The 19,610-nt window shown below is 30.8% G+C and overlaps 2 protein-coding genes across 3 annotated transcripts; both read right to left on the bottom strand.

Annotated features, from left to right (window-relative positions):
* Window positions 1-7,426: 7,426 nt before the first annotated feature.
* Window positions 7,427-10,400, bottom strand: LOC113873105. Its single transcript, XM_027511084.1, has 4 exons — window positions 9,797-10,400; window positions 8,534-8,601; window positions 8,209-8,388; window positions 7,427-7,865 (listed from the first exon to the last, which is right to left on the bottom strand). The coding sequence occupies exons 1-4, from the start codon at window positions 10,311-10,313 to the stop codon at window positions 7,689-7,691; spliced, it is 942 nt and encodes a 313-aa protein (XP_027366885.1). The 5' UTR covers window positions 10,314-10,400; the 3' UTR covers window positions 7,427-7,688.
* A 1,946-nt stretch (window positions 10,401-12,346) lies between these two features.
* LOC113871959 (serine/threonine-protein kinase KIPK2-like) lies at window positions 12,347-18,707 on the bottom strand. Of its 2 annotated transcripts, none has more exons than XM_027509056.1 (3): window positions 18,448-18,706; window positions 15,241-17,234; window positions 12,347-13,469 (listed from the first exon to the last, which is right to left on the bottom strand). In XM_027509056.1, exons 2-3 carry the CDS (start codon window positions 16,989-16,991, stop codon window positions 12,623-12,625), a joined length of 2,598 nt encoding a protein of 865 aa, XP_027364857.1. In that variant the 5' UTR covers window positions 16,992-17,234; window positions 18,448-18,706; the 3' UTR covers window positions 12,347-12,622. The 2 variants fall into 2 exon arrangements, with proteins under 2 accessions (XP_027364857.1, XP_027364858.1); XM_027509057.1 differs by having other exon boundaries at window positions 12,441-13,469; window positions 18,362-18,707.
* Between the last annotated feature and the right edge of the window lie 903 nt (window positions 18,708-19,610).

Raw genomic sequence — 19,610 nt, forward strand, 5'->3', positions numbered from 1 at the left:
AACTTAGTAGTAAAAAAGTGTAAGGCCAATCAAGTAATTACTATTAAAAAAAATGTTAATTACACTTCTTACATCTGAAGATAAGCGGATAAAAGTATATTGTTTTATTATAAAAAATACTCATTACTTTAAATATAATAAATAAATTTGTGAATTTTTTATTTTATTTATAGAAAAAACAGAAAAAGAAGGATGAAATGGGTGATTAGATGCATGACATAATAAAAAGAGATAGACGAAAAATTTGTTGTCGTGAAAAATGAGTTTTGATCATATTTAAAATCCCATTGCAGTCACTTGAAAACATCGATCCCTCTGCATAGCTATTTCATCTCTGGTCTGAAATCAAAGAGACAATTTGAAAGTTCTTCACAATATCAATTATCAAAACACTGAAATCATAATAAAATGCAAATGAAAGTTAGGCGTTTGCTTATTCTTGCAGGTTGGTAAATCAAAAATTTTAGTATATAATTCACTGATTCTCATCAAAACAGTATTTGCTAACTACTATTTATTCTTATTTTTTTAGAGGGAACATATTTGAAAAAAATAAAGTTATTAATATATATATGAAAGTCGTTTATAATTTTTTTAAAGTTTTCAGCACATTTCATAAATTTTATTGGTCTAGTTTAGATAAATTTTTATTGAACTAGAAAAAATTAATATAAAATCAATTTTTTCATAGATTTAAAATAATTTATATTCTTAAGTTTTAGAGAAGTTAAAAAAAATTCTAAAACATAAAAAAATATAAACTAATTTTAATTTACGAAAGAAATTTAATTCATTTTATCACTTAATTTATTTACTTTTATAAATATTATTCATAAATTTTTTCAAACTGAATCATAATCATACTTATATATAAGTTCAAATATAGCGATAAAATATTGATAATTACTTGAATTTTCCCTAATTCGTTTACTTGCATCCCTGGATAGATAGTGATTTCACAATGTCGATAATTTCCTTCTTATAAAGGTTTCTTGTATCAAATTGAAAACGAGTAAAGATTTATTCTATAAAATTCCTTATTAAATATTTTAAAATTTTACATTGTTAAATTTAAAAAATTGATATCTGGATTCATCTTTATCTAAAAATTTTAGTAACCTTCATAGGGAGGAATAGAACAAAACCTTACCTAGCTTTACTTCCATAGTTTTCCTCTTTCTGTGGTTGATTAACAGCTCTGAATCGACTCCATCCCACTTTTAAATGGAAAAAACAAGCATGTATGTGATTCTTCACATCATTTATGACAAAGGACAATTATTAATAATTATGGCAATTTCTTACCCCCGAAACTTTTATATAGCTAACAAACAAAGTAGCACTTATTAATTATTTTGTTCGAATTAACTTCAGATGGTAGGTCTAAGCGACATTTGTATATGTTAGAACTTAAAATGATTTTGGAGCTAGGAATTAGGATAATGTGACTTACAAGCCAGCAAGCACTACTTTCAAACACCGACATTTAAAGAGAAGAAGAAAACAAAATAATTTTCTTCATAAACTGTTGAAGTGAAAGCGAGTAATTAACCGTGTATTTGGATAAGATTTTAATAATTTAAATTTGACTTTTCGAAATAACTTTTTACGGAATTAACTGATAGCATATTTGTTAAAATCGAAGCAACAAACAATACGAACACGTTTGCATTATAAAAGAATATATATTTTTTCCAGTGTATTCGTGAAGAAAAAAAGGTTTAAGAAATAGTTATAGAAAATATCTCATAAAAATAATGGTAAGAAATATGACCAAGCACTGAAGTGAAAGTAAATTCTTAACCATAATCATTGAATATGATCAGATTGATATATTAATTAGTATGAATTAATACGTACGCCCACGCAGAACTTTATAATTTTTAATAAAAAATTAAAAATCGAAATAAAATAATTAATATATTAAAAAATGATTTTACAAAAAAAGTATATAAACGATATATTTCATTCTAATGGTGCGATTGAATTGATAGGTAAAAATACATAATCATGGTACAAATTACAGAAAATGGACCAAGTATACGAGCCATAAAAGAGCGTTACAGAAAATGACTTACGTATTACTTTAAGGAACATTTAAAAGTGACTTTTTCTTTATATTTAAAAATAATTTTGTTAACTTTAAAAGTTATTATTGAGTTTAAATATTTAAAAAATTATTAAAAGGTAGTTATTGCAATTTTATTTTTAATGTAATAACTTTTGTCAAACAAAAAAATTATATCAAATACTTAAATTTAATTATAAAATTGAAATTAATGAAATTATTTTTAAAAATATAAACAAATAAATTATAAAAAGTTTTACATATAATGCAGGTGGGTCCTACTGAAGCAAGAAGGTTAATAAAACGACAAAGCAGAGAAGACAGTGTGTAATGAATGCACCGTCATTCGGTGTACCCCCACATAATGCAGCCAATGCAGAGCGTACATTTCCCACGTGTGCATTAAGGAATGGACCACGTACACGTGTCAGAGCCGTTCTCATGTTTGTCCCCTCAACCATGACGTGGCACATCCTCGTCACTACATAGGATTCCTCTCTCCCTCCTCAGGTGCAATGCATGCACACACTGCCCTCATCAAACTTTTCTGTCGTTGACCCAAAAATTAAATACTTTCCATATTCTCCTTTAAATTAAAAATGTGATCAAAGTTTTTCACAGAAGTTATTGTTAGTGTGATATATAGTATGTTGCAGAAGAAAACAAGATTTGTATTTATTATGATATATTTTTCACCGGTTTTAGTAGACTTGTGGTAAATCAGTAAATGTCACAGTGATGAAAATATTTCATGATGTTGTTATAACTAAGATGTGCTTTTACAAAGGATTTGTGAAGACTAAACTTTATTATGCACTTGAAAATTGTATTGTTTAACGAAAACATTACATATATAGAACATAGAGTAATTTGCTCCAATGATTTAAAATTAATTTTAAATGGTTTTTTTAAGTTAGAATTTGTCCTATTTAAGGCTATTACCTATGCGTGGAAGAATGGGAAATGATGGGTTTTTTATAGGCTTTGGTCAAACATTTTATTCAACTACACTTGGAGACTTGGAATGGTACAAAGGACGAATACGACAGCTTATATATGATACATCGAAATTAGGTCACTCTCGAAGCAGACACGAAAATCTTTCTACATATTTTTTAAAAGCATTTAGGAAGACAGAAGTGCACACAAAATCATCTCGTAGGCTTTTTATATTGTGAAAACGACGCTAAGTTCTCTTTATGTAGTCTTGAAATTGTTGTGGATATATTTTCTGACAAATCAACCTCAAGACATGGAAACGAGGTGTGTAGATTCTCCACATATATGCAAATTCATGTGGGATTTTATTTACAAATAACAAGTATTTGGAGCATACAATAACTTATGAGCCATGTCGCATCGGCATGTTGCACCATACTGAATATTTCGAGTGTTTGTATACACCGTCGTTTGGTTGAAGCCTAAAAAATAAACATGCACTTGGCTTTGTAGATTTTCTACGCAAAGATGAATATATAAATAGGGATTATGGTCGAATCCTATGTTGAGCTTTGTGTGAGGAATAATTGAAGTAAACATCGTGGAGGCTTCTTCATGGAGCCTAATTACCAGACAAGATCCTTTACAACTGACAATCATCAACGCAACTTGTTATTATTGTTTGTATGCATAATGAAAATTTGTCTCAGATTGAGTAATTCATGTTATGTTACGCCATTTTCTAGTTTATGGCAAGCTGGATCACACTGTGAATTACGATTTTAGTTTTAATTAAAATATTATTCCAAAATAAAAAATAATGCTAAGAATACTTAAGATGTGATGTCTAAATTTCATCTATAAAAAAATAAAAAAATTAATTATACGTAATATTAATATTAATATTAATTTTTAGTCCTTGGTTTCTTGATATAGCAGAAGAAATTTCCTTTGACGAATTGAATTTTGCTAAATTGCTAATTAAGTATATCCTGTTTCTTTCTTTAACTTTTACGAAAGTTAAGAATAACTTTTAAAAAGGGGAATAGTTTATTTGCTTTTACTTCTTTTTCAGTTCAATTTGACTTAATCTTCAATAAATTGTAGTCAACGAGAGAGCTCGATAGAATTTAAGCCTTCGCCGACTGGCCTTGACGTTACGTCGCTTTCCTTGAATGATAAAATTTATGTGCCACTGTTCATGCATTGAAATTAAAGTTTTATTTTTTTTAATATTTATATTTAATATTACAACTTATTAAGGTAAAATTTTAATATAATTAGTACACAGTAACAACAGCACTTAAAATAATAGATACTAGATAAAACAAATAGATGATAAGCTAGATAGAATTGTTAACAGTTAACTGGTGCTTTTAGCTAATTTTATTTAATAAAATTAACTTTTTTTAGCAATGATAAAATTACTAATTGGAGCTCATGATCTACGAATATCTGTGCCCAAATTAAAACCAAAGCCCAAAGGCCGAAAGTATGTCAGGAAGCAGTTTCTTGAAATAAAAGAACAATATTCAAATAATTTCGTTATATTATTTAAAAAGTGGATTTATATATTTTATTATCCAATAGTTAATTAATCATACTTTTTGTTTTTGAAATACTTTAAATACTGAATAAAAAAATTAAACCAGGTAATTTGACAACTAATTTCAATATTTCAGGCTTTGTTGACGTTATTATTCCCAGTGAGGTTGAACCCAATTTTTAAGTGTCAATGGGTTTGTATTTTGATCAAAATCTTTTGGACCTGATGTTGTTGACAACAAGGAAATACATTACCAACAAATCAGTATAAGTTGACCCACACACAATTCAAAGAGCAGCCAATCACCACTTCTATTGCAGGCCCCAATATATGTTTTATAGGGCTAACAAGTTGCTCTGTTTAGGCAGAAAAAATTGTCTTTTTGTTTTGGTCAAAATATTACTTCAGTCTGGACCCCAAAAATCGTATACAAGTAGAGACTTTGGGCCCTTTCTGTTGCCTTTCTGTGTATTTCAGTGGACCAAGAAAAGGACTTACCAGTATTTGGCTACAATATTCAGTTCGACCATTTCACGACCAAAACACAAAAAAATAAAATAAAAAAGATAAAATCTCTGTATCCCTTAACTGAGAGGATACTCACTCTTATATGTAAAACAATTGTGACATTAATTTTATATTAATAAATAATAGAGTTAGTGATTTAGAACAAATTATCAAAACAAAAGAAAAAAAATGCAAATGGCGTGAGTATTCAAGAATAAAAAAGTTTGTATGATGACAGGTGATTAATTGGCAAAACAAATAAATGGTCAACAATGAGCCCCGTTAGTGCTCATAGCGACCACATATAATAGATTCATTTACAGTATATTTAGTTAAACGATATAGAAAAACGAAAGAAAAATATGATAAAAATAGAAGTTAACTTCTGTTAATTAAAGTTAGATAAATTTACAAATTTAAGTTTATCTTTGCTTTATGAATATTCTTATTTTGATAAGCTAAGTTTAAAAATTAAATTTATGATTATTATTTTGTAAATTTTGGTACTGGATTTTAAAGGTTTTTGATAACATAGTCTTTAAGTTTGAGTTTAAACATTTAAAATAAGTATAATAAATACTTTTTTATATATAAAATCTTGCTAATATTAGATACTTAACCTTGGCCCTTCCAATTTTAAATTTATATCACACATATTATTTTCTTCTTTTATTTGGTGACAAAGGTAATAACGGGGACAGAGTGTAAGAGAGGGGAGGCACAAGGGGTGGCAACATTAGCCTTTATGTTGTGCACAAATACACTCGCATCATAATTATGAGATATTGTTTTGTTGGCATGTTATTTGCTTCGATAGAGAAATTATTAGATTATTTTATTATAGTAGGCTATGTAACTTATAGCATGACTCTAATTAATGATTTAATGTGATGGTGGTTAAATACAAAATATAGAGTTATTAGTGTATAATTGTAAATACAGTTATAAGGAAACTTTCTCCTCTTCTTTCATATATTTTAAAGAGTTGTTACTAAATGAGAGTTACGGTATTCCCTATTTTTCACTTTTACTGTTTCTGAATGAGTTCATGGTACACGAGTAAGGAAAAGTTGAAGAAAATATAAGGAATCAACGACATCAAAAAAAGAAATAATATCTAGAAACAATAGATTTAGGTTAATGTTCTCTAAACCCTTAATTGTATGAGAATCATGTATTGTGTTGTGAGAACAACTTAATTTAAGATCTAATAAAAAATAATAATTTTATAATAGTCATTATATAATAAAAATTATATAATAGATTAAAATCAATTCTACCATGTGTCGTTGAAATTGTGCACTGGCAATGGAGAGGGTGCGCGTCCAAGAAATGGGAATGTGGAGCTACGGCAAGTGCAGTGTTTGTGTACTTCGGGAACTTGTGCCCAGAGTTGGTGTACTTTGGGAGCTTTTTTTATGACAAATGCTACCCAGTTGAGAAGACATTGTTTAAGGAACTAAAATAATTTTTTTGTCTAATCAATAAAAACTTTCTACTTCTAATTGTTTAGAACACTAGTTAACAAGACCCTTTTTTTTGTTTGGTAACCTATGGCTGAATTTGGAGATTTCTAGGACATGTATGTCGACTAATACAGATACACATTCAACTTTGGCATGATATCTGATTATAGAGAATAGATTGATTCCTCCCAATTGAGGGAATAACCAAATTTACTACTTGTTCACCTCATAACGAATAGGAAACAAACATCTATGAATAATGTACGAGTTGATTAGTGCTTCCAGATGAGTCAAATCACTATCAAACTGGGCATGCCATTAATGAAAAGAGGTCAAGAGTACTATCATTTTGCGGTTAGCGCATGTTAGCACGGTCATGTCTTTCTTTTGGAACCAATCCATACATTATTAGCACAGCATAAAATGCTTCGATTGCTACAACTCTTTTAGTTTAGCACCTCAGAAACTTCTTTGAAATCTTGTATATTCTTGCACATAACTGCCAAGTAAGACACGTACAATAGCTGGACGTTATCATGCTACCACACGCTGTACATAGAGCATTACAAGTAAATGTTGCTGCGTAGTTGTTTCTAGTGAGATAAAGCATCTATACCATCATGAGGTTGTCACCTTAATTCCAGAAACTGACCTTCATGTTTCATTTGAATAAGAAAGAAAATAGAATTAAATAAATATCAATACATTTTTTTCTTTAGCAGAAAAGAAAAAAGAAAAAAGAGATAAAAGTTAACTCTTAAAAACAAATTTTCAAAATTTTCTATCTTGATTTCTCTCCAATTCAATTTTTTTTTTCTAATTCCTCATTTTCTTTCTATTTAACCAAACATACAGTCACGGTTTGATTTGATTTTTTTTGCTTCTGCAAGGGATTCACTACACTATTGATGTTGATCTTATTTATTTAGTACATCAAAGTGGATACTATCCAACATGTCAAACTCAAATAGTTACTGAAACTGCACTTGTCACTTCAAGGTGAGGGATTCAGATCCATAGCATTGATGAAGGGAATAGTGCAATGCTTTATTGAAAATCAGAATACAAGGATTACCATCCTAATATCTCTCATGGTGAGATCAAAATAGTTTCTGACAGCATGACTACACCGTATACAGGCAAAACTATCACAAATATGAAACTATTCTGTTAATGCTTGTGTTTCTGTATCACGAATAATCTTCTTTGTAGGAAGAACAATTGCAGCCACTGGTTTATCAGAATATCCACCACTTTCATCAATGACCAGCCTTAAGCCTTCTATATGGAGTTTTGCATGGTGACCACTTACAACGATGGTTGGACTCGCACTTAGTTCCTACAATAAAACAGCAAGCCAATTTATTTGAAGAATCTACAAGAGTAACAAGAATGACAATAATGTTTTTAGTCCCTAAAAACTTATGCTTTCTGAAATTAGTCCCTATTTAAACTCATGATGTTATAGTAGTATTCTACTTTTTCTGGTCCTTTCTATAGAAAAAAAATGCTAGTTTTTTTTTTGGTCTTAATTAGAAAATACTTAGTACAATTTTAAGATGTATTAATGAACCGAAGGACCATTAAAAAACATGTAACTGTTTTTACTGGTCTTGATAAATCAGTCATTTATTTCTTATAAAAAAGACACAAAGTAATAATAATACGTAGCAAGCTATCACCTCAGGAATATCCCACACACTCTTTCTCCCACTTAGAGCCTCCACCTTAGGCACCCGTGTATCCCGAGCTTTCAAAAGTTTTAACTGCTCTTTCACATCTGATCCTTTCACCAAACCAGCATGAACAGCAATCAACTTGCAGCATTTAACTCCACCATCAGTGTCGATAAAGACATCATCCTAGTAAAACATGAACCGGAGAACTTTCAGCAGTTGTTCATTTGATTCACATCAGCTCACAAAAGAAACAAGGATTGCCGTCCTAGTAAATCTATTTCATTCATTATGACTACTGATACAAAGAGGCAAAGATAGGAAGCCCCACCTCTTCATGGACCCAAATCAAATCAGCAAGAAATTTCTTATGCTCATCAGGAACTGCCTTAACCAAATCTGCATGCAGTGAACTGCCCCTTCAGTCCAGGAATTAACAGCACTCAATTTTCAAGAACAAACTTGTAGAGTATTTGTATTCATTTATAATTTTGTATCACCAATAATCCCTATGCTATATAAAATTAATTCAACTATGCCATTCACAGAGAACCTGTAGTCATATAATCATATTAATCACACATTCTAAGTTACTGACTAAACTAGCAGAAAGGCCGAATCCATAAAACAAGCAAATTTTACCAACACCTCAACGTTTTCCTCATTTCTATTCAAAAACCTAAACACATCAAAATACCAAGATTAACAAAAAAGTAGCGTTCCAGATTCAACTAAAATTTGAAAAGAATATCATCAACACACTTTTTGTCACACATTCTTGAATATACACTCCATTACTCGTTTATTTTCCAAAATGTAAATTTAGTTGTCTTGTAAATAAGTCACTCTTTAAAGCTAAGTATTGAGTATTGACATTTTAAAAAATGTACATATAACAGAAAGTGTGTCAAAGTATAGTTCTAATTTAAAATTATAAACATACATACAGGTTATTATAAATTGTCAACTTGATAGGCTAAACTTACTAGCAAGTTGATACTTAGACCAATTTATATAGACGTTCACTGTTAACAACCAGCAAATACAAACCAAAATACTATATTAACTACTACAAATTTCAACCGCAGATATGCATAGGATTTACCACGAACTAGAGTTTATTGTAACATAATTGTTAACAAAATCCAAACACCATGGTCCAAGCCATAAGTTATAACACATCAACTATACTCTATTAAATGTTTCTAATTAATAGGTTAAAATACAGTTAATATTTATTTATAAATTAGTTCTTATATTTAAAAAATTTATATTTTAATCTTGAATAATGGCAGTCAACAAAATTAAAATGTAACAAAATATCGTATGAAGACCGTAAAATTTTTAAACAGGGGACTATTTCATAAGTAAATAAATTTCAATTATAAAAACTAATTATATCGGCATTTATTAGGGGGAAAAAACGCTAATTATATCGATAATAAAAAAAATTAAATAAATATTATTTTTTAGATAAAAATTAAAATGAGGTTTCAGATTAACAAAACTGTTACTTTATCATCAAATTAATATTAAAAGGGAAAAAAAGAAAAGAAAAGGAATTTAGTAGGTAAAGGAAGGAAGAAGAGCGAACCAGGAGAACCATGAGGAACTCCATAGGAGAGAAAGGTAGGTTCAGCGTCGTAAATGGAACCCTGATAGTCCAATCCCTTAGCAGTGTTAAACTTGACCTTGATGATACCACTCCACCTTCGACCTTGCAGATACATATTCTCATACCCTTCTCCCTTGTACCACCCTTCGCGTTCCTCGCTCGCTTCGTACTCCTTCCATCCATCCGAGAAGGGGGAGCCGTCCGGCGGTGGAGGGAGGAGGCGGAGGAAGGCAGCGAAGGCGAGGTCGTGGTTGCCGGCTAGGAACACGTGTTTCTGGCGGGGGTAGAGGGACGGCAACGCGATGAGGAAATCGATGACGTGGCGAGTGTCTGGGCCTCTGTCGCAGTAATCGCCCAAGAAGATTATGGTGGCGGTTTCGAATTGGGAGGGGTCGATGCTCTTTTCGATGTTCGACCAAAGATTTTTCAGCTTCGTCACGTAGCCATGGATGTCGCCTATGCACACAACTACCCTTGCTTTTGTGGCTTCTGACATTGCTGCGTCCTAAACTTCTAGTAAAAATCAAGGTAAAATAAAAACTGCTCTAAGGAGCGTAAGCTGCTAATTGCTTGCAGCCTGCTCAGTGGCTTTGCTTTTATAGAATTTCATTTATTTCTCTAATTATTATTAGTGTTGTCATATCATATTATGTTTTTTTAATAACCTTATTGCCACTTTATAAAATAATATTAAATAAAAATCATATTAATATTTTTAAAGAATATTTATCATCTTTAAAATATATCGAAAATTTTAAGAATTATTTTCTTTAATAATTAAAAATTATAAACATAATAAATAAGAGAATTTAAATTTATTTGTATTATTATTTAAAATTTTATTAGTTAAAGTTTTTAAATTGAGTTTACATAAATAAAATTTATATTTTGTTTCAGTAACAATCTTTAATAGATTTGAGATATAAAAATATGATATTTACAACAAACTTATTATATTGATGTTATTATTTTTAAAATTAAAATAGTTGTTAAGCTTATAAAAATATTAATTAATGGTTGATTGGTTCACCCTTAATTAAATTTAAGTAAAACTAATAATAATGAAATATATATTTTTAAGATTATATAATATATTAAGCAATAAATTTAAAAAATTAATAAAAATTAAATTAATATAAAATAATTATATTACATATTTTATAAGATAACAAATAGAAAAATAAATAAACAATAATGATTTACACGTATAAATCACATGACTTTTTATTTATTTAAATTTTTAAAATTAAAATTTTCAAAACATAAATAAAAAGAAAAAATTAATTTCTTATAACTTGTTCAATCTAAACCAACTTTTATATTGATTCTTATTTTATTTTATTTTGGTCAAATTTTTTAACCACTTGTTTGATCAATTGATTTAATCGTCTAATTATTTTAATGTTTATGCTTTAATTATTTAAATTTAATTTAAGGAGTAAAGTTAATTTTTTATTTGATTTTTTAGATACATAACCAAAATTTATGTATAGTATAAAAAAATTATGATATAAAAATATCTAAAATTAAAAATAAATAAATCAAAAAACAATTATCCAACTATTATCTTTTCACTTTTTTTTTCCAATTTAAAAGTTTCTTTTAATGAACCAATATGAAAAATCATTGATGAAATGTGAAATAACTAGTTACCTCAATCTCAATTTTTAATTATGATCCTAGAATTTAGAGGTGATGTTTTTGAAGTTAAACAATATTTATATAATTATTTGGCAAGAATGGTAGATCACCTAACTATGAGAAATAAGATTTATAATAACTTCTTAAATTTCATTATACTTAAGGTCTATTTGATTTTGGTGATGCAATGTTAAATAAGACGATTATGCCACGAATATGGTGGAACTTCTAATTAAATGAATGTCTATAATTAAAAAGATTTGCAATTTGTATTTTTAATTTGACTTATAATTTTTCTGGACGTGAGCAAAATTGAAGTTCATTTGAAATGATGAATAAAGTTATGATTATTTTATATAATTTTCAACTTTTTTATGTTTAAAATATTGACTAATAAACTAATTTTGGACATTGTATTATTTATTTAAAAGTTTATACAACGAGAAGATATTAATTGCATAAAAAAATGAATGACTTGGTTTATGTAATATACAACACAAAGTTAAAAACTAAACATTAAAAAAATTATTTTAATGATATTCAATATAATGATAAATAGATAACTTATGAGTTAGTAGTAAAAAATATTGCTTAATTTGCACAACAATCTAAAGATAACAATGTTAAAGAAGTTGAAAATGCAAAACAATCCAACTAAGACATGAAAAACTTAGTCCTAGATTCTAATATTGAAATGATAATGTTGAAAGCTTGAAGATTTGAAGATCTTGACTTATTTATTTCTTTTGTTGAGAATTTTTAGTTATTCACTTCATCAACTTGTATATTATGACCTTAAAATTTTATCATTTGATCCTATATCTATAATTTTAACCTGTTTTATGACTTAGAGTATTCTGTAATTTAACTATTTGAATTTTTTTTCTCAATATTTTTTTCAGGAAGTAAACTTTTACAAATTTATGAGTTGAGTTTACGGTACACTACAAATTTACTTAAATTCATTTTCTTTTAAATTGCGACTTATCAAGTTACCGTGTAACCTGAACTTTTTATACCACAGAAGGCACATTTTACCGTGTTATAATCGAAACTAATTTACAACATAGGCTTACATAGTTGTTGCAGCTCGACCCGGTGAAGCATGGAGCCGAAAACAAGGGAACACGTAACAAGAATGCAACTCTTACCAAAGAGCACTCTTTAAAACAACTCAAATTCCACTTGCTCTCCTGTTGCACTACAGCCCAAATATTTACTGCCTTGTCCCTGTGACTGCGACGTCATTTCTGAAAATCCAAACTCAAAGTCTGGAAGTTCTGGTGGGATAGCACAACGGATCAAGGCCCAATTAAGGCCCTCGAAGAAGGGATGCTGTTTTATCTCTGCAGCTCCTTTCTCTGAACCCAACCGGTTTTCAGGTTCTTTAACCAACAACCCTCGAATAAGATCCCTTGCTTGGAAACTGACGAATGGGGTGTCCGGGAATCTGAAACTTTGCAACACCACGTTGGCTAGTGTTTCTTCATTATTAGAACCTTTAAAGGGTGTTCTACCATATAAAAGCTCATAAAGAAAAACACCAAATGTCCACCAGTCAACTGCAGCTCCATGTCCCTCACCTTTGATGATCTCAGGCGCCAAGTATTCATGAGTACCAACAAATGAATTTGATCTTGCATCCGTGGGCTCAGCCACAAGCTGTGGCAACGATCTGATCTGAGTAGCAAGATCAGCTTTTAGTTTCCTTGTTCTTGCAGCAGGAGGTAAGAATCTAGGGCTGAAACATGGAACTTGACAGGATGGTTCAATGCAGAATGGTTCAATGCAACTCGATTGTGCACAAGGACCAGAAATCTTAGCAGGATCCACATCGGAAGATGATTTCAGAAGCGTTGGGCTAACATCACACCTCAGAGACAGGTCAAAATCTGTAAGCATAATGTGGCCATCTTCTCGAACAAGAATGTTTTCAGGTTTTAAATCACGGTAAACCACTCCAAGCATGTGCAAGTACTCCAAAGCAAGAAGGACTTCAGCAACATAAAACCTGCATGTCCAAAGGTTCTGGTTAATAGAAAATCAATTTACAGTATTGGTTTGCATGTGGTAAACAAGGTTGGCTTAAACTAACAAAATTGCTGATCAGAAAGCCCATTCAATTATGGTAGCTACAAAGCAATTTGCCCCTTAATTCGTACGATATATTTGGTGAAAAATTGCACGCATATATAAGGGTGATTATTAAAAATCAAGCCTAACGGCACCCCTATGCAATGCACATAATTTCAATCAAATAGTTTTGACAGATTGTATTTTTTAAAACTAAATTATTTGTTCTAATTCTTTTTAATTATCTTAATCTTTTCCATGAAAGGCAGCGGAATAATACTTTGACAAGTTTCATATATATGCAGACAGAAATACAGATTTTAAATAAAACAAAATGGTGAGAAAAAAAAATCTCTGTAGAAAATGGATAATGATAAATAATATCAAGATACTGATAGTTGATGCAAGTTATATTTCATTAGACTATAAGCATGTTCATAAAATAAACAAACACTTCTAATTTCTACTCTGATCCTTCTTAATAAAATGAAAATTTATTCATCGACCTTAATTCATGCAGGTTTCATTACACATATAAGACCTTTCTATATAAATACTATGACCCAGTTTGAATAAATTTCTTGATTAGTGCATATAAGAATATAGACAAGTAAAATAAAATCAAGCTTCTCTTAAAAGTTAAAATCAAATTATACACCTCAGATAAGGTAAGCGAGAGAATTTCCAAAAAAGCTAAAGTGTATAAATTAATTTTAACTTATGAAATTTTTTTAATTCATTTTACCTCTATATTTTCTTCTCCTATAAGTATTTATTGATAAGTTTATCCAAACTAGACCTGTATTTAACGTAATCAAGTATCATTGGGGAAAAAAACAGACAACAAAACAAAAAGTAATTTCACCATTTCAACGGGCAACCAATGCACTCTGCAAAAACAATGTCATACCCTGGTGCTATGCTTCATGGACACTGCCCAAACCCACCCACATATATTTATAAGTTGGCAGCAAAAACTGACACCAGAAAGCAGACGCCTAGTTGATAGTTGATGTATTTATGGAAGTTCCAATAACAACTAATTACCAAAGCGCTCTTTCACCATGGTGCAGGAAGAAGTAATTATTACCAAATTTTAATTAATAATTGAATAAACCTACTTGTCAATACTAAACAAAGAATAGATTGCACTAGCTAGCAGTGAATGCTGCAAGGATTAAAAAATCAGGGTGCAGTGTTATTGAGATGCTAGTTGTTTAGTAGGTAAATAGAGGTGGAAGTGTACATTTTTGGCAGAAGCATGGACAAAAAAAAGGTTGCAATTGCAATATGACTCACACAAATGAGCTGCATGACAGCAAATCAGGGAGACAGCAACAGTAACATGATATATTTTCCTTAAAAAACATCATCCATCAGTACCAGTGTCACTGACAGGATTTCATTGTCTAAATTTTTCTATTCTGATCAATTTTATAATAGGAAAGAAATGCCTATCCATAAAGAGTGAGTGTATACTTAACCAAGTAATCCTGAAGCACAATTACAGTGAAACAAACTATTTCAAAGCTTCAGGATTTACAAGTTAAAAACAGATTTTATTGTTATACAAGCCACAGCAGCCCATATTTATATCCTTAATGCAGCATTTTAAAATTCACAGAATCATTTTTTGCATAATGCAGTAACAAAGCATATATTGAAGAAAATCCTAATATATTTACTGGACTGATTTTCTTGTTAAGTACCTTGCTGCTGCCTCTGAAAAACTTCTGCCAAGTTGTTTCTGCCGTAGAACATGCAGATCACCACCTGGACAATACTCCATAACCAGACATGACAAATTATCTGATGTAAACTGTGCATATAGTGTTGGAAGAAAAGGATGATCCAGCATCCTTAATATTTCTCTTTCAGTTTGAGCTCTGGGCATCTTCTTCCTTCTTGCCAAAAATTCGTTGTCCATCACCTTAATAGCAAACAAACAATTTTTGCCAATTAGTTCAGCAAGATATACAGTCCCAATGTCTCCACAACCTAGCTTCCTCAAAAGATTGAAGTGTCTCAAGCCCAAGACTCCATGCTGCATTTGAGCATGTCGTATGGCTTCCCATCTAAAATCCTTTGACATGTGAGGCCTATTGCCACAACTAGACCCACTGACATTACTCTCATCACTCGTACTTGTACTACTACTGTAGTCACCTTGGCTACTCTTTGAACTTTGTGACAATTCAATTTGCTCTTTCAATATAGTGTTCTTTTTCACTTTTCTAACTACTCTGCTGCTATTACAGTCAGCTGAAGCTGAGCCAGAGTGCACATTACTCAAGTTTATTCCTTCCCCAGGACTAATAGAGTCCAACGGTGTAATACCTTTGTTGTTTTCTATGGCACACCAACATCTCTCACAAACAAGTTGAGTTGTATCAGGAACTGACTTGCTATTTACTTCATTGGATGTAGGATCAAAAAAAGCAGAAACTGAATCCTGCTTTGGTTTCTTCTTACCCAAATTCTTGTTCTTGATAACTGATTTGACTGTACGGGGGGAATTGCGTGACAGTTTGCACACTCTATTGCCATTCACTGAAGTAGATGAGGAAGATACTGTTTGTAACCTACCTTTCCGTCCATTCTTTGACACAGATGCTTTATTTGCTGATTTTTTAGTGGAAGAATCAATTGCTGGTTCAGGAAACTCTAATTTACTTCCATTGGCCTTACAACTAGATGGAGAAGATGTAGATGTTTGTTTTTCTATTTGAGCAGGCTCCAATGGCTGTGATGGAACCCCAACTTTACTTGACAAACAAGCCAAGTCACTTTGCATCAATGAAGCCCCAGAATCATTTTGTGTAGTTCCAACAGCAATTTTGGAAGATTGAATATTTTGGCTCAGTGATGTGCTTTTAGTAGTTTGATGAGAGTGGGAAATTCTATCCAAGGAAAGTGATGTGCTTTCTTCTGGCACTAGAGATATTTCAATCGTACTCTCCTTCCTCTCAACATTAGAAGGTCCAGATCTTCTACCCTCAGCTACAACTGAATTGTACAATGTCTGTATCTTCCCAACCTCAGATATTCTCGGAGAAGCAGTTGACTTTGATAATCTTTTCATTGCTGCCATTTCTGATGCCTTAGATATACATAGGTCTCTTAATGCCTGCTTCAAAGTCACAGGCTCAGAAGTTCCAACTCGTGGGGAACGAGAAACACCCACTGTGATTGGCTTTTTCAATGCACTTTTCATCTTAGGGCTTGTACCATCTTGTAAGAAACTCAAATCCCTTGATGAAGATTTAAGAGTAATTGATTCAAACAGCTTATTAATATCTTCATCAAGATTATCCTTGTGTCCCAGTTTCAGTACAGAAAGTCTCTCATTTTTCCCAGTCATGTTAGATCCAGAATTGGACTGATATATCCCTGCATCTTTCTCTCTATTTAGGTCTTCCCTTGCTTCAACAATTTCACAAGTGCCAGAGAATGAACCCATTAGAGATAAATTGAACCACTCAATTTGGGGTGGTATCTTGGTAGAAGTAACAAACTGTTTAACTGTCAATGCAAAAGCCCGTTCTACTTTATTTCACACGGAGTGTATCAGATGCAATATACTCACAACTCAAGGAAACCCATTCAGAGTCCAAACCATTCTTTCAATAAATCAATTTGATATGTGTTCCTTGTAGTCTGAGTGGTATATCCACATTTTTACCAGCTACGTGACATTGAAACCCTGATGCAATGGTCAACATTTGAATGCATCAGCAAACCAAGGGGAAATATAAAAATTGCAAATTATAGTAATAAGAAACATGAAAGGACACGGATTGGCAGAAAAGAAAAAAGAAAAAGAAATCCGATGAAAACAAAAAAAAAGACATGACCAAAGATTCGAAACTGTAAGAGAAGATCCAAAACCAGTAATGCCATAAGCAACTCACTTGCAGGGCAAGTGTCAACTACAATGAACACATCAAATTGTACGTGGAACAGTAACTTACTGCAAAAATTATTTTCTTTTCCTTTCAACAGTTTGGTACTCTCTGAAATCATTGTAAAGATGAGAGAATGCAAGATAATCTAACCCATAAAATAAAATAATTTTAACTATTCAGTTATTTAATAAACCTAAAGAAGAGTAACTAGAGACAAATTAAGAGCTAAATAACAGAATTTTCAAAGTTGAGTTAAACATTTGATCACGATAGCCTGCCGAATACATTTCTAAAACGCATTTAAGCACAGGATCTAACTAATATCAAGCACAGAAATTCCCCTTGTTGATTCTGCTATATATAAAACCAACATCCAATTAAAAACAGGACGCAGTGAAGGCTTGAAGTGGAACAGAACTATTTTCTTATCATTTAAATTTTCAAAGACTTCACCAATCAGCAAAACCAACAGATCGGATGAAAGCCAAACCATAATCGTAAGCCAGTTCCAGTTATCGTTCATGTTACCACGCCTGCCACTTCATCCAATTAACTTAAAAGTTCCGGAAGGAATGTGAACCAATTTAAGGATCGACATTCCTCCAACACACACACAGAAATGAAGGTGACTCAAATAGATAAATTAAATCAAATTTTTAAATCAAACAAATCAGCTATATCCAAATTTTTTCAATAAAATCGGCGCAAGGTGATACAAAATTTCAGGGAAAAAAAACCAGAATATATATATATATATATATATATATATATATATGAAATGCAGTTTGTACTATCCATAAAGCAGCAGCTTCATCTTCTACAAAGTGAAGTTCCGTAACCGCAAAAAGAAAAAGGTAGAAAACTCAGTCAACAGATTCAGACAAAGCAACGCATTGGATAAGAATGTGAAAAAAAAATAAAGCACCGTTCATCAGCGACGCGCAGAACGCGGAGATAGCACAAATGAAACTATTCACACACCGAGTGCAATCGAAAACACCGAAACCGCACCTGCAAGCAATCCAAGTCGAAGAAACGGGAGCACATTGACGGCAAGGGCGCTTCAAGGATGGAATCCACAGCACAGGAAAAAAAAAAAAGCAATTAAGATGAAGCACAAAGTGAGACAGAGAGAAACCCTAGACGAGCATGGAAGTGATGGAGGAAGCTCAAAGGTATAGAGAGAGAGAGAGAGAGAGAAGAGGAAGATGCACAATGTTTATTTTCTTCTGCTCCAGTTTCAGCACTGGCACTGATTATTTTGTACAAACAAGGCCTCATGTTCTTACAGACAAAATATTAATATAAATTTAAATAAATAAAATTTGAACTATTTCATGTGTTAAAATAAATATTTTCTAAAAGAGGCACTATCATTGGAATTTAATTATTCCAATGGAAATAATTAATAACTTGAATTGTCATTTGTCGCGTTTCGCTCACCCGCTTGAAAATTAGGCGATCTCAGATTTGCCTTCCTGTATTAAATAACAGCATATTTTAAATATTAAAATACTGAATATAGTATCCGATGCTCTTTCTTTCTTTTTCTTTTTTTTTGGTTTAAGTATAACAAGGTGATATTCTATGCGATGCGTTATGTGTCATTAATTTGTCACTAATTTTCCAATTTTTTTCTTTGATGTTACAGACGTGGATTTTCAGACAAATGAGAAATAATTAAGTCAATTAACCAAACTTCCTCGCATATGACGTTTCAATTGTCACTATTAATCATTTGAGCTCAACTTCTTTAACTACAATTATTGAATTTAATTAATCAATTCATTCATTCTCAAATTCACTTTATTAAAAAGCCGTAAGTTCTTATAAAAAATAATTATAATAAAATTCAGTTTAAATAAATCTATCATGGGAAGCTAAAAATTAAATAAAAATAAATAATTTTTTTATAAGTTAAAATTAACTTATATTTTTTTAAATTTTTATTATTTTCAAAAAATTAAAAAATGTATATTACTTTTAACTTATAAAAAATATATATTTATTTTTATATTATTTTATTTTTCTATCAAATTTATATAGAAACTTATCCAAATCAAACTTAAGTAATTCTACAATCGATGAATGCTATTGGAAGCCGAATGAAAAAATTAGTTAGGGCCTCAATCCGTTAGACCTTTATAAACGCATATGTAAATATTTAAATATTA

The sequence above is a fragment of the Abrus precatorius genome, unplaced genomic scaffold (genome assembly GCF_003935025.1).
Source record: "Abrus precatorius isolate BTA unplaced genomic scaffold, Abrus_2018 Scaffold7, whole genome shotgun sequence".
Lineage (NCBI taxonomy): Eukaryota > Viridiplantae > Streptophyta > Magnoliopsida > Fabales > Fabaceae > Abrus > Abrus precatorius.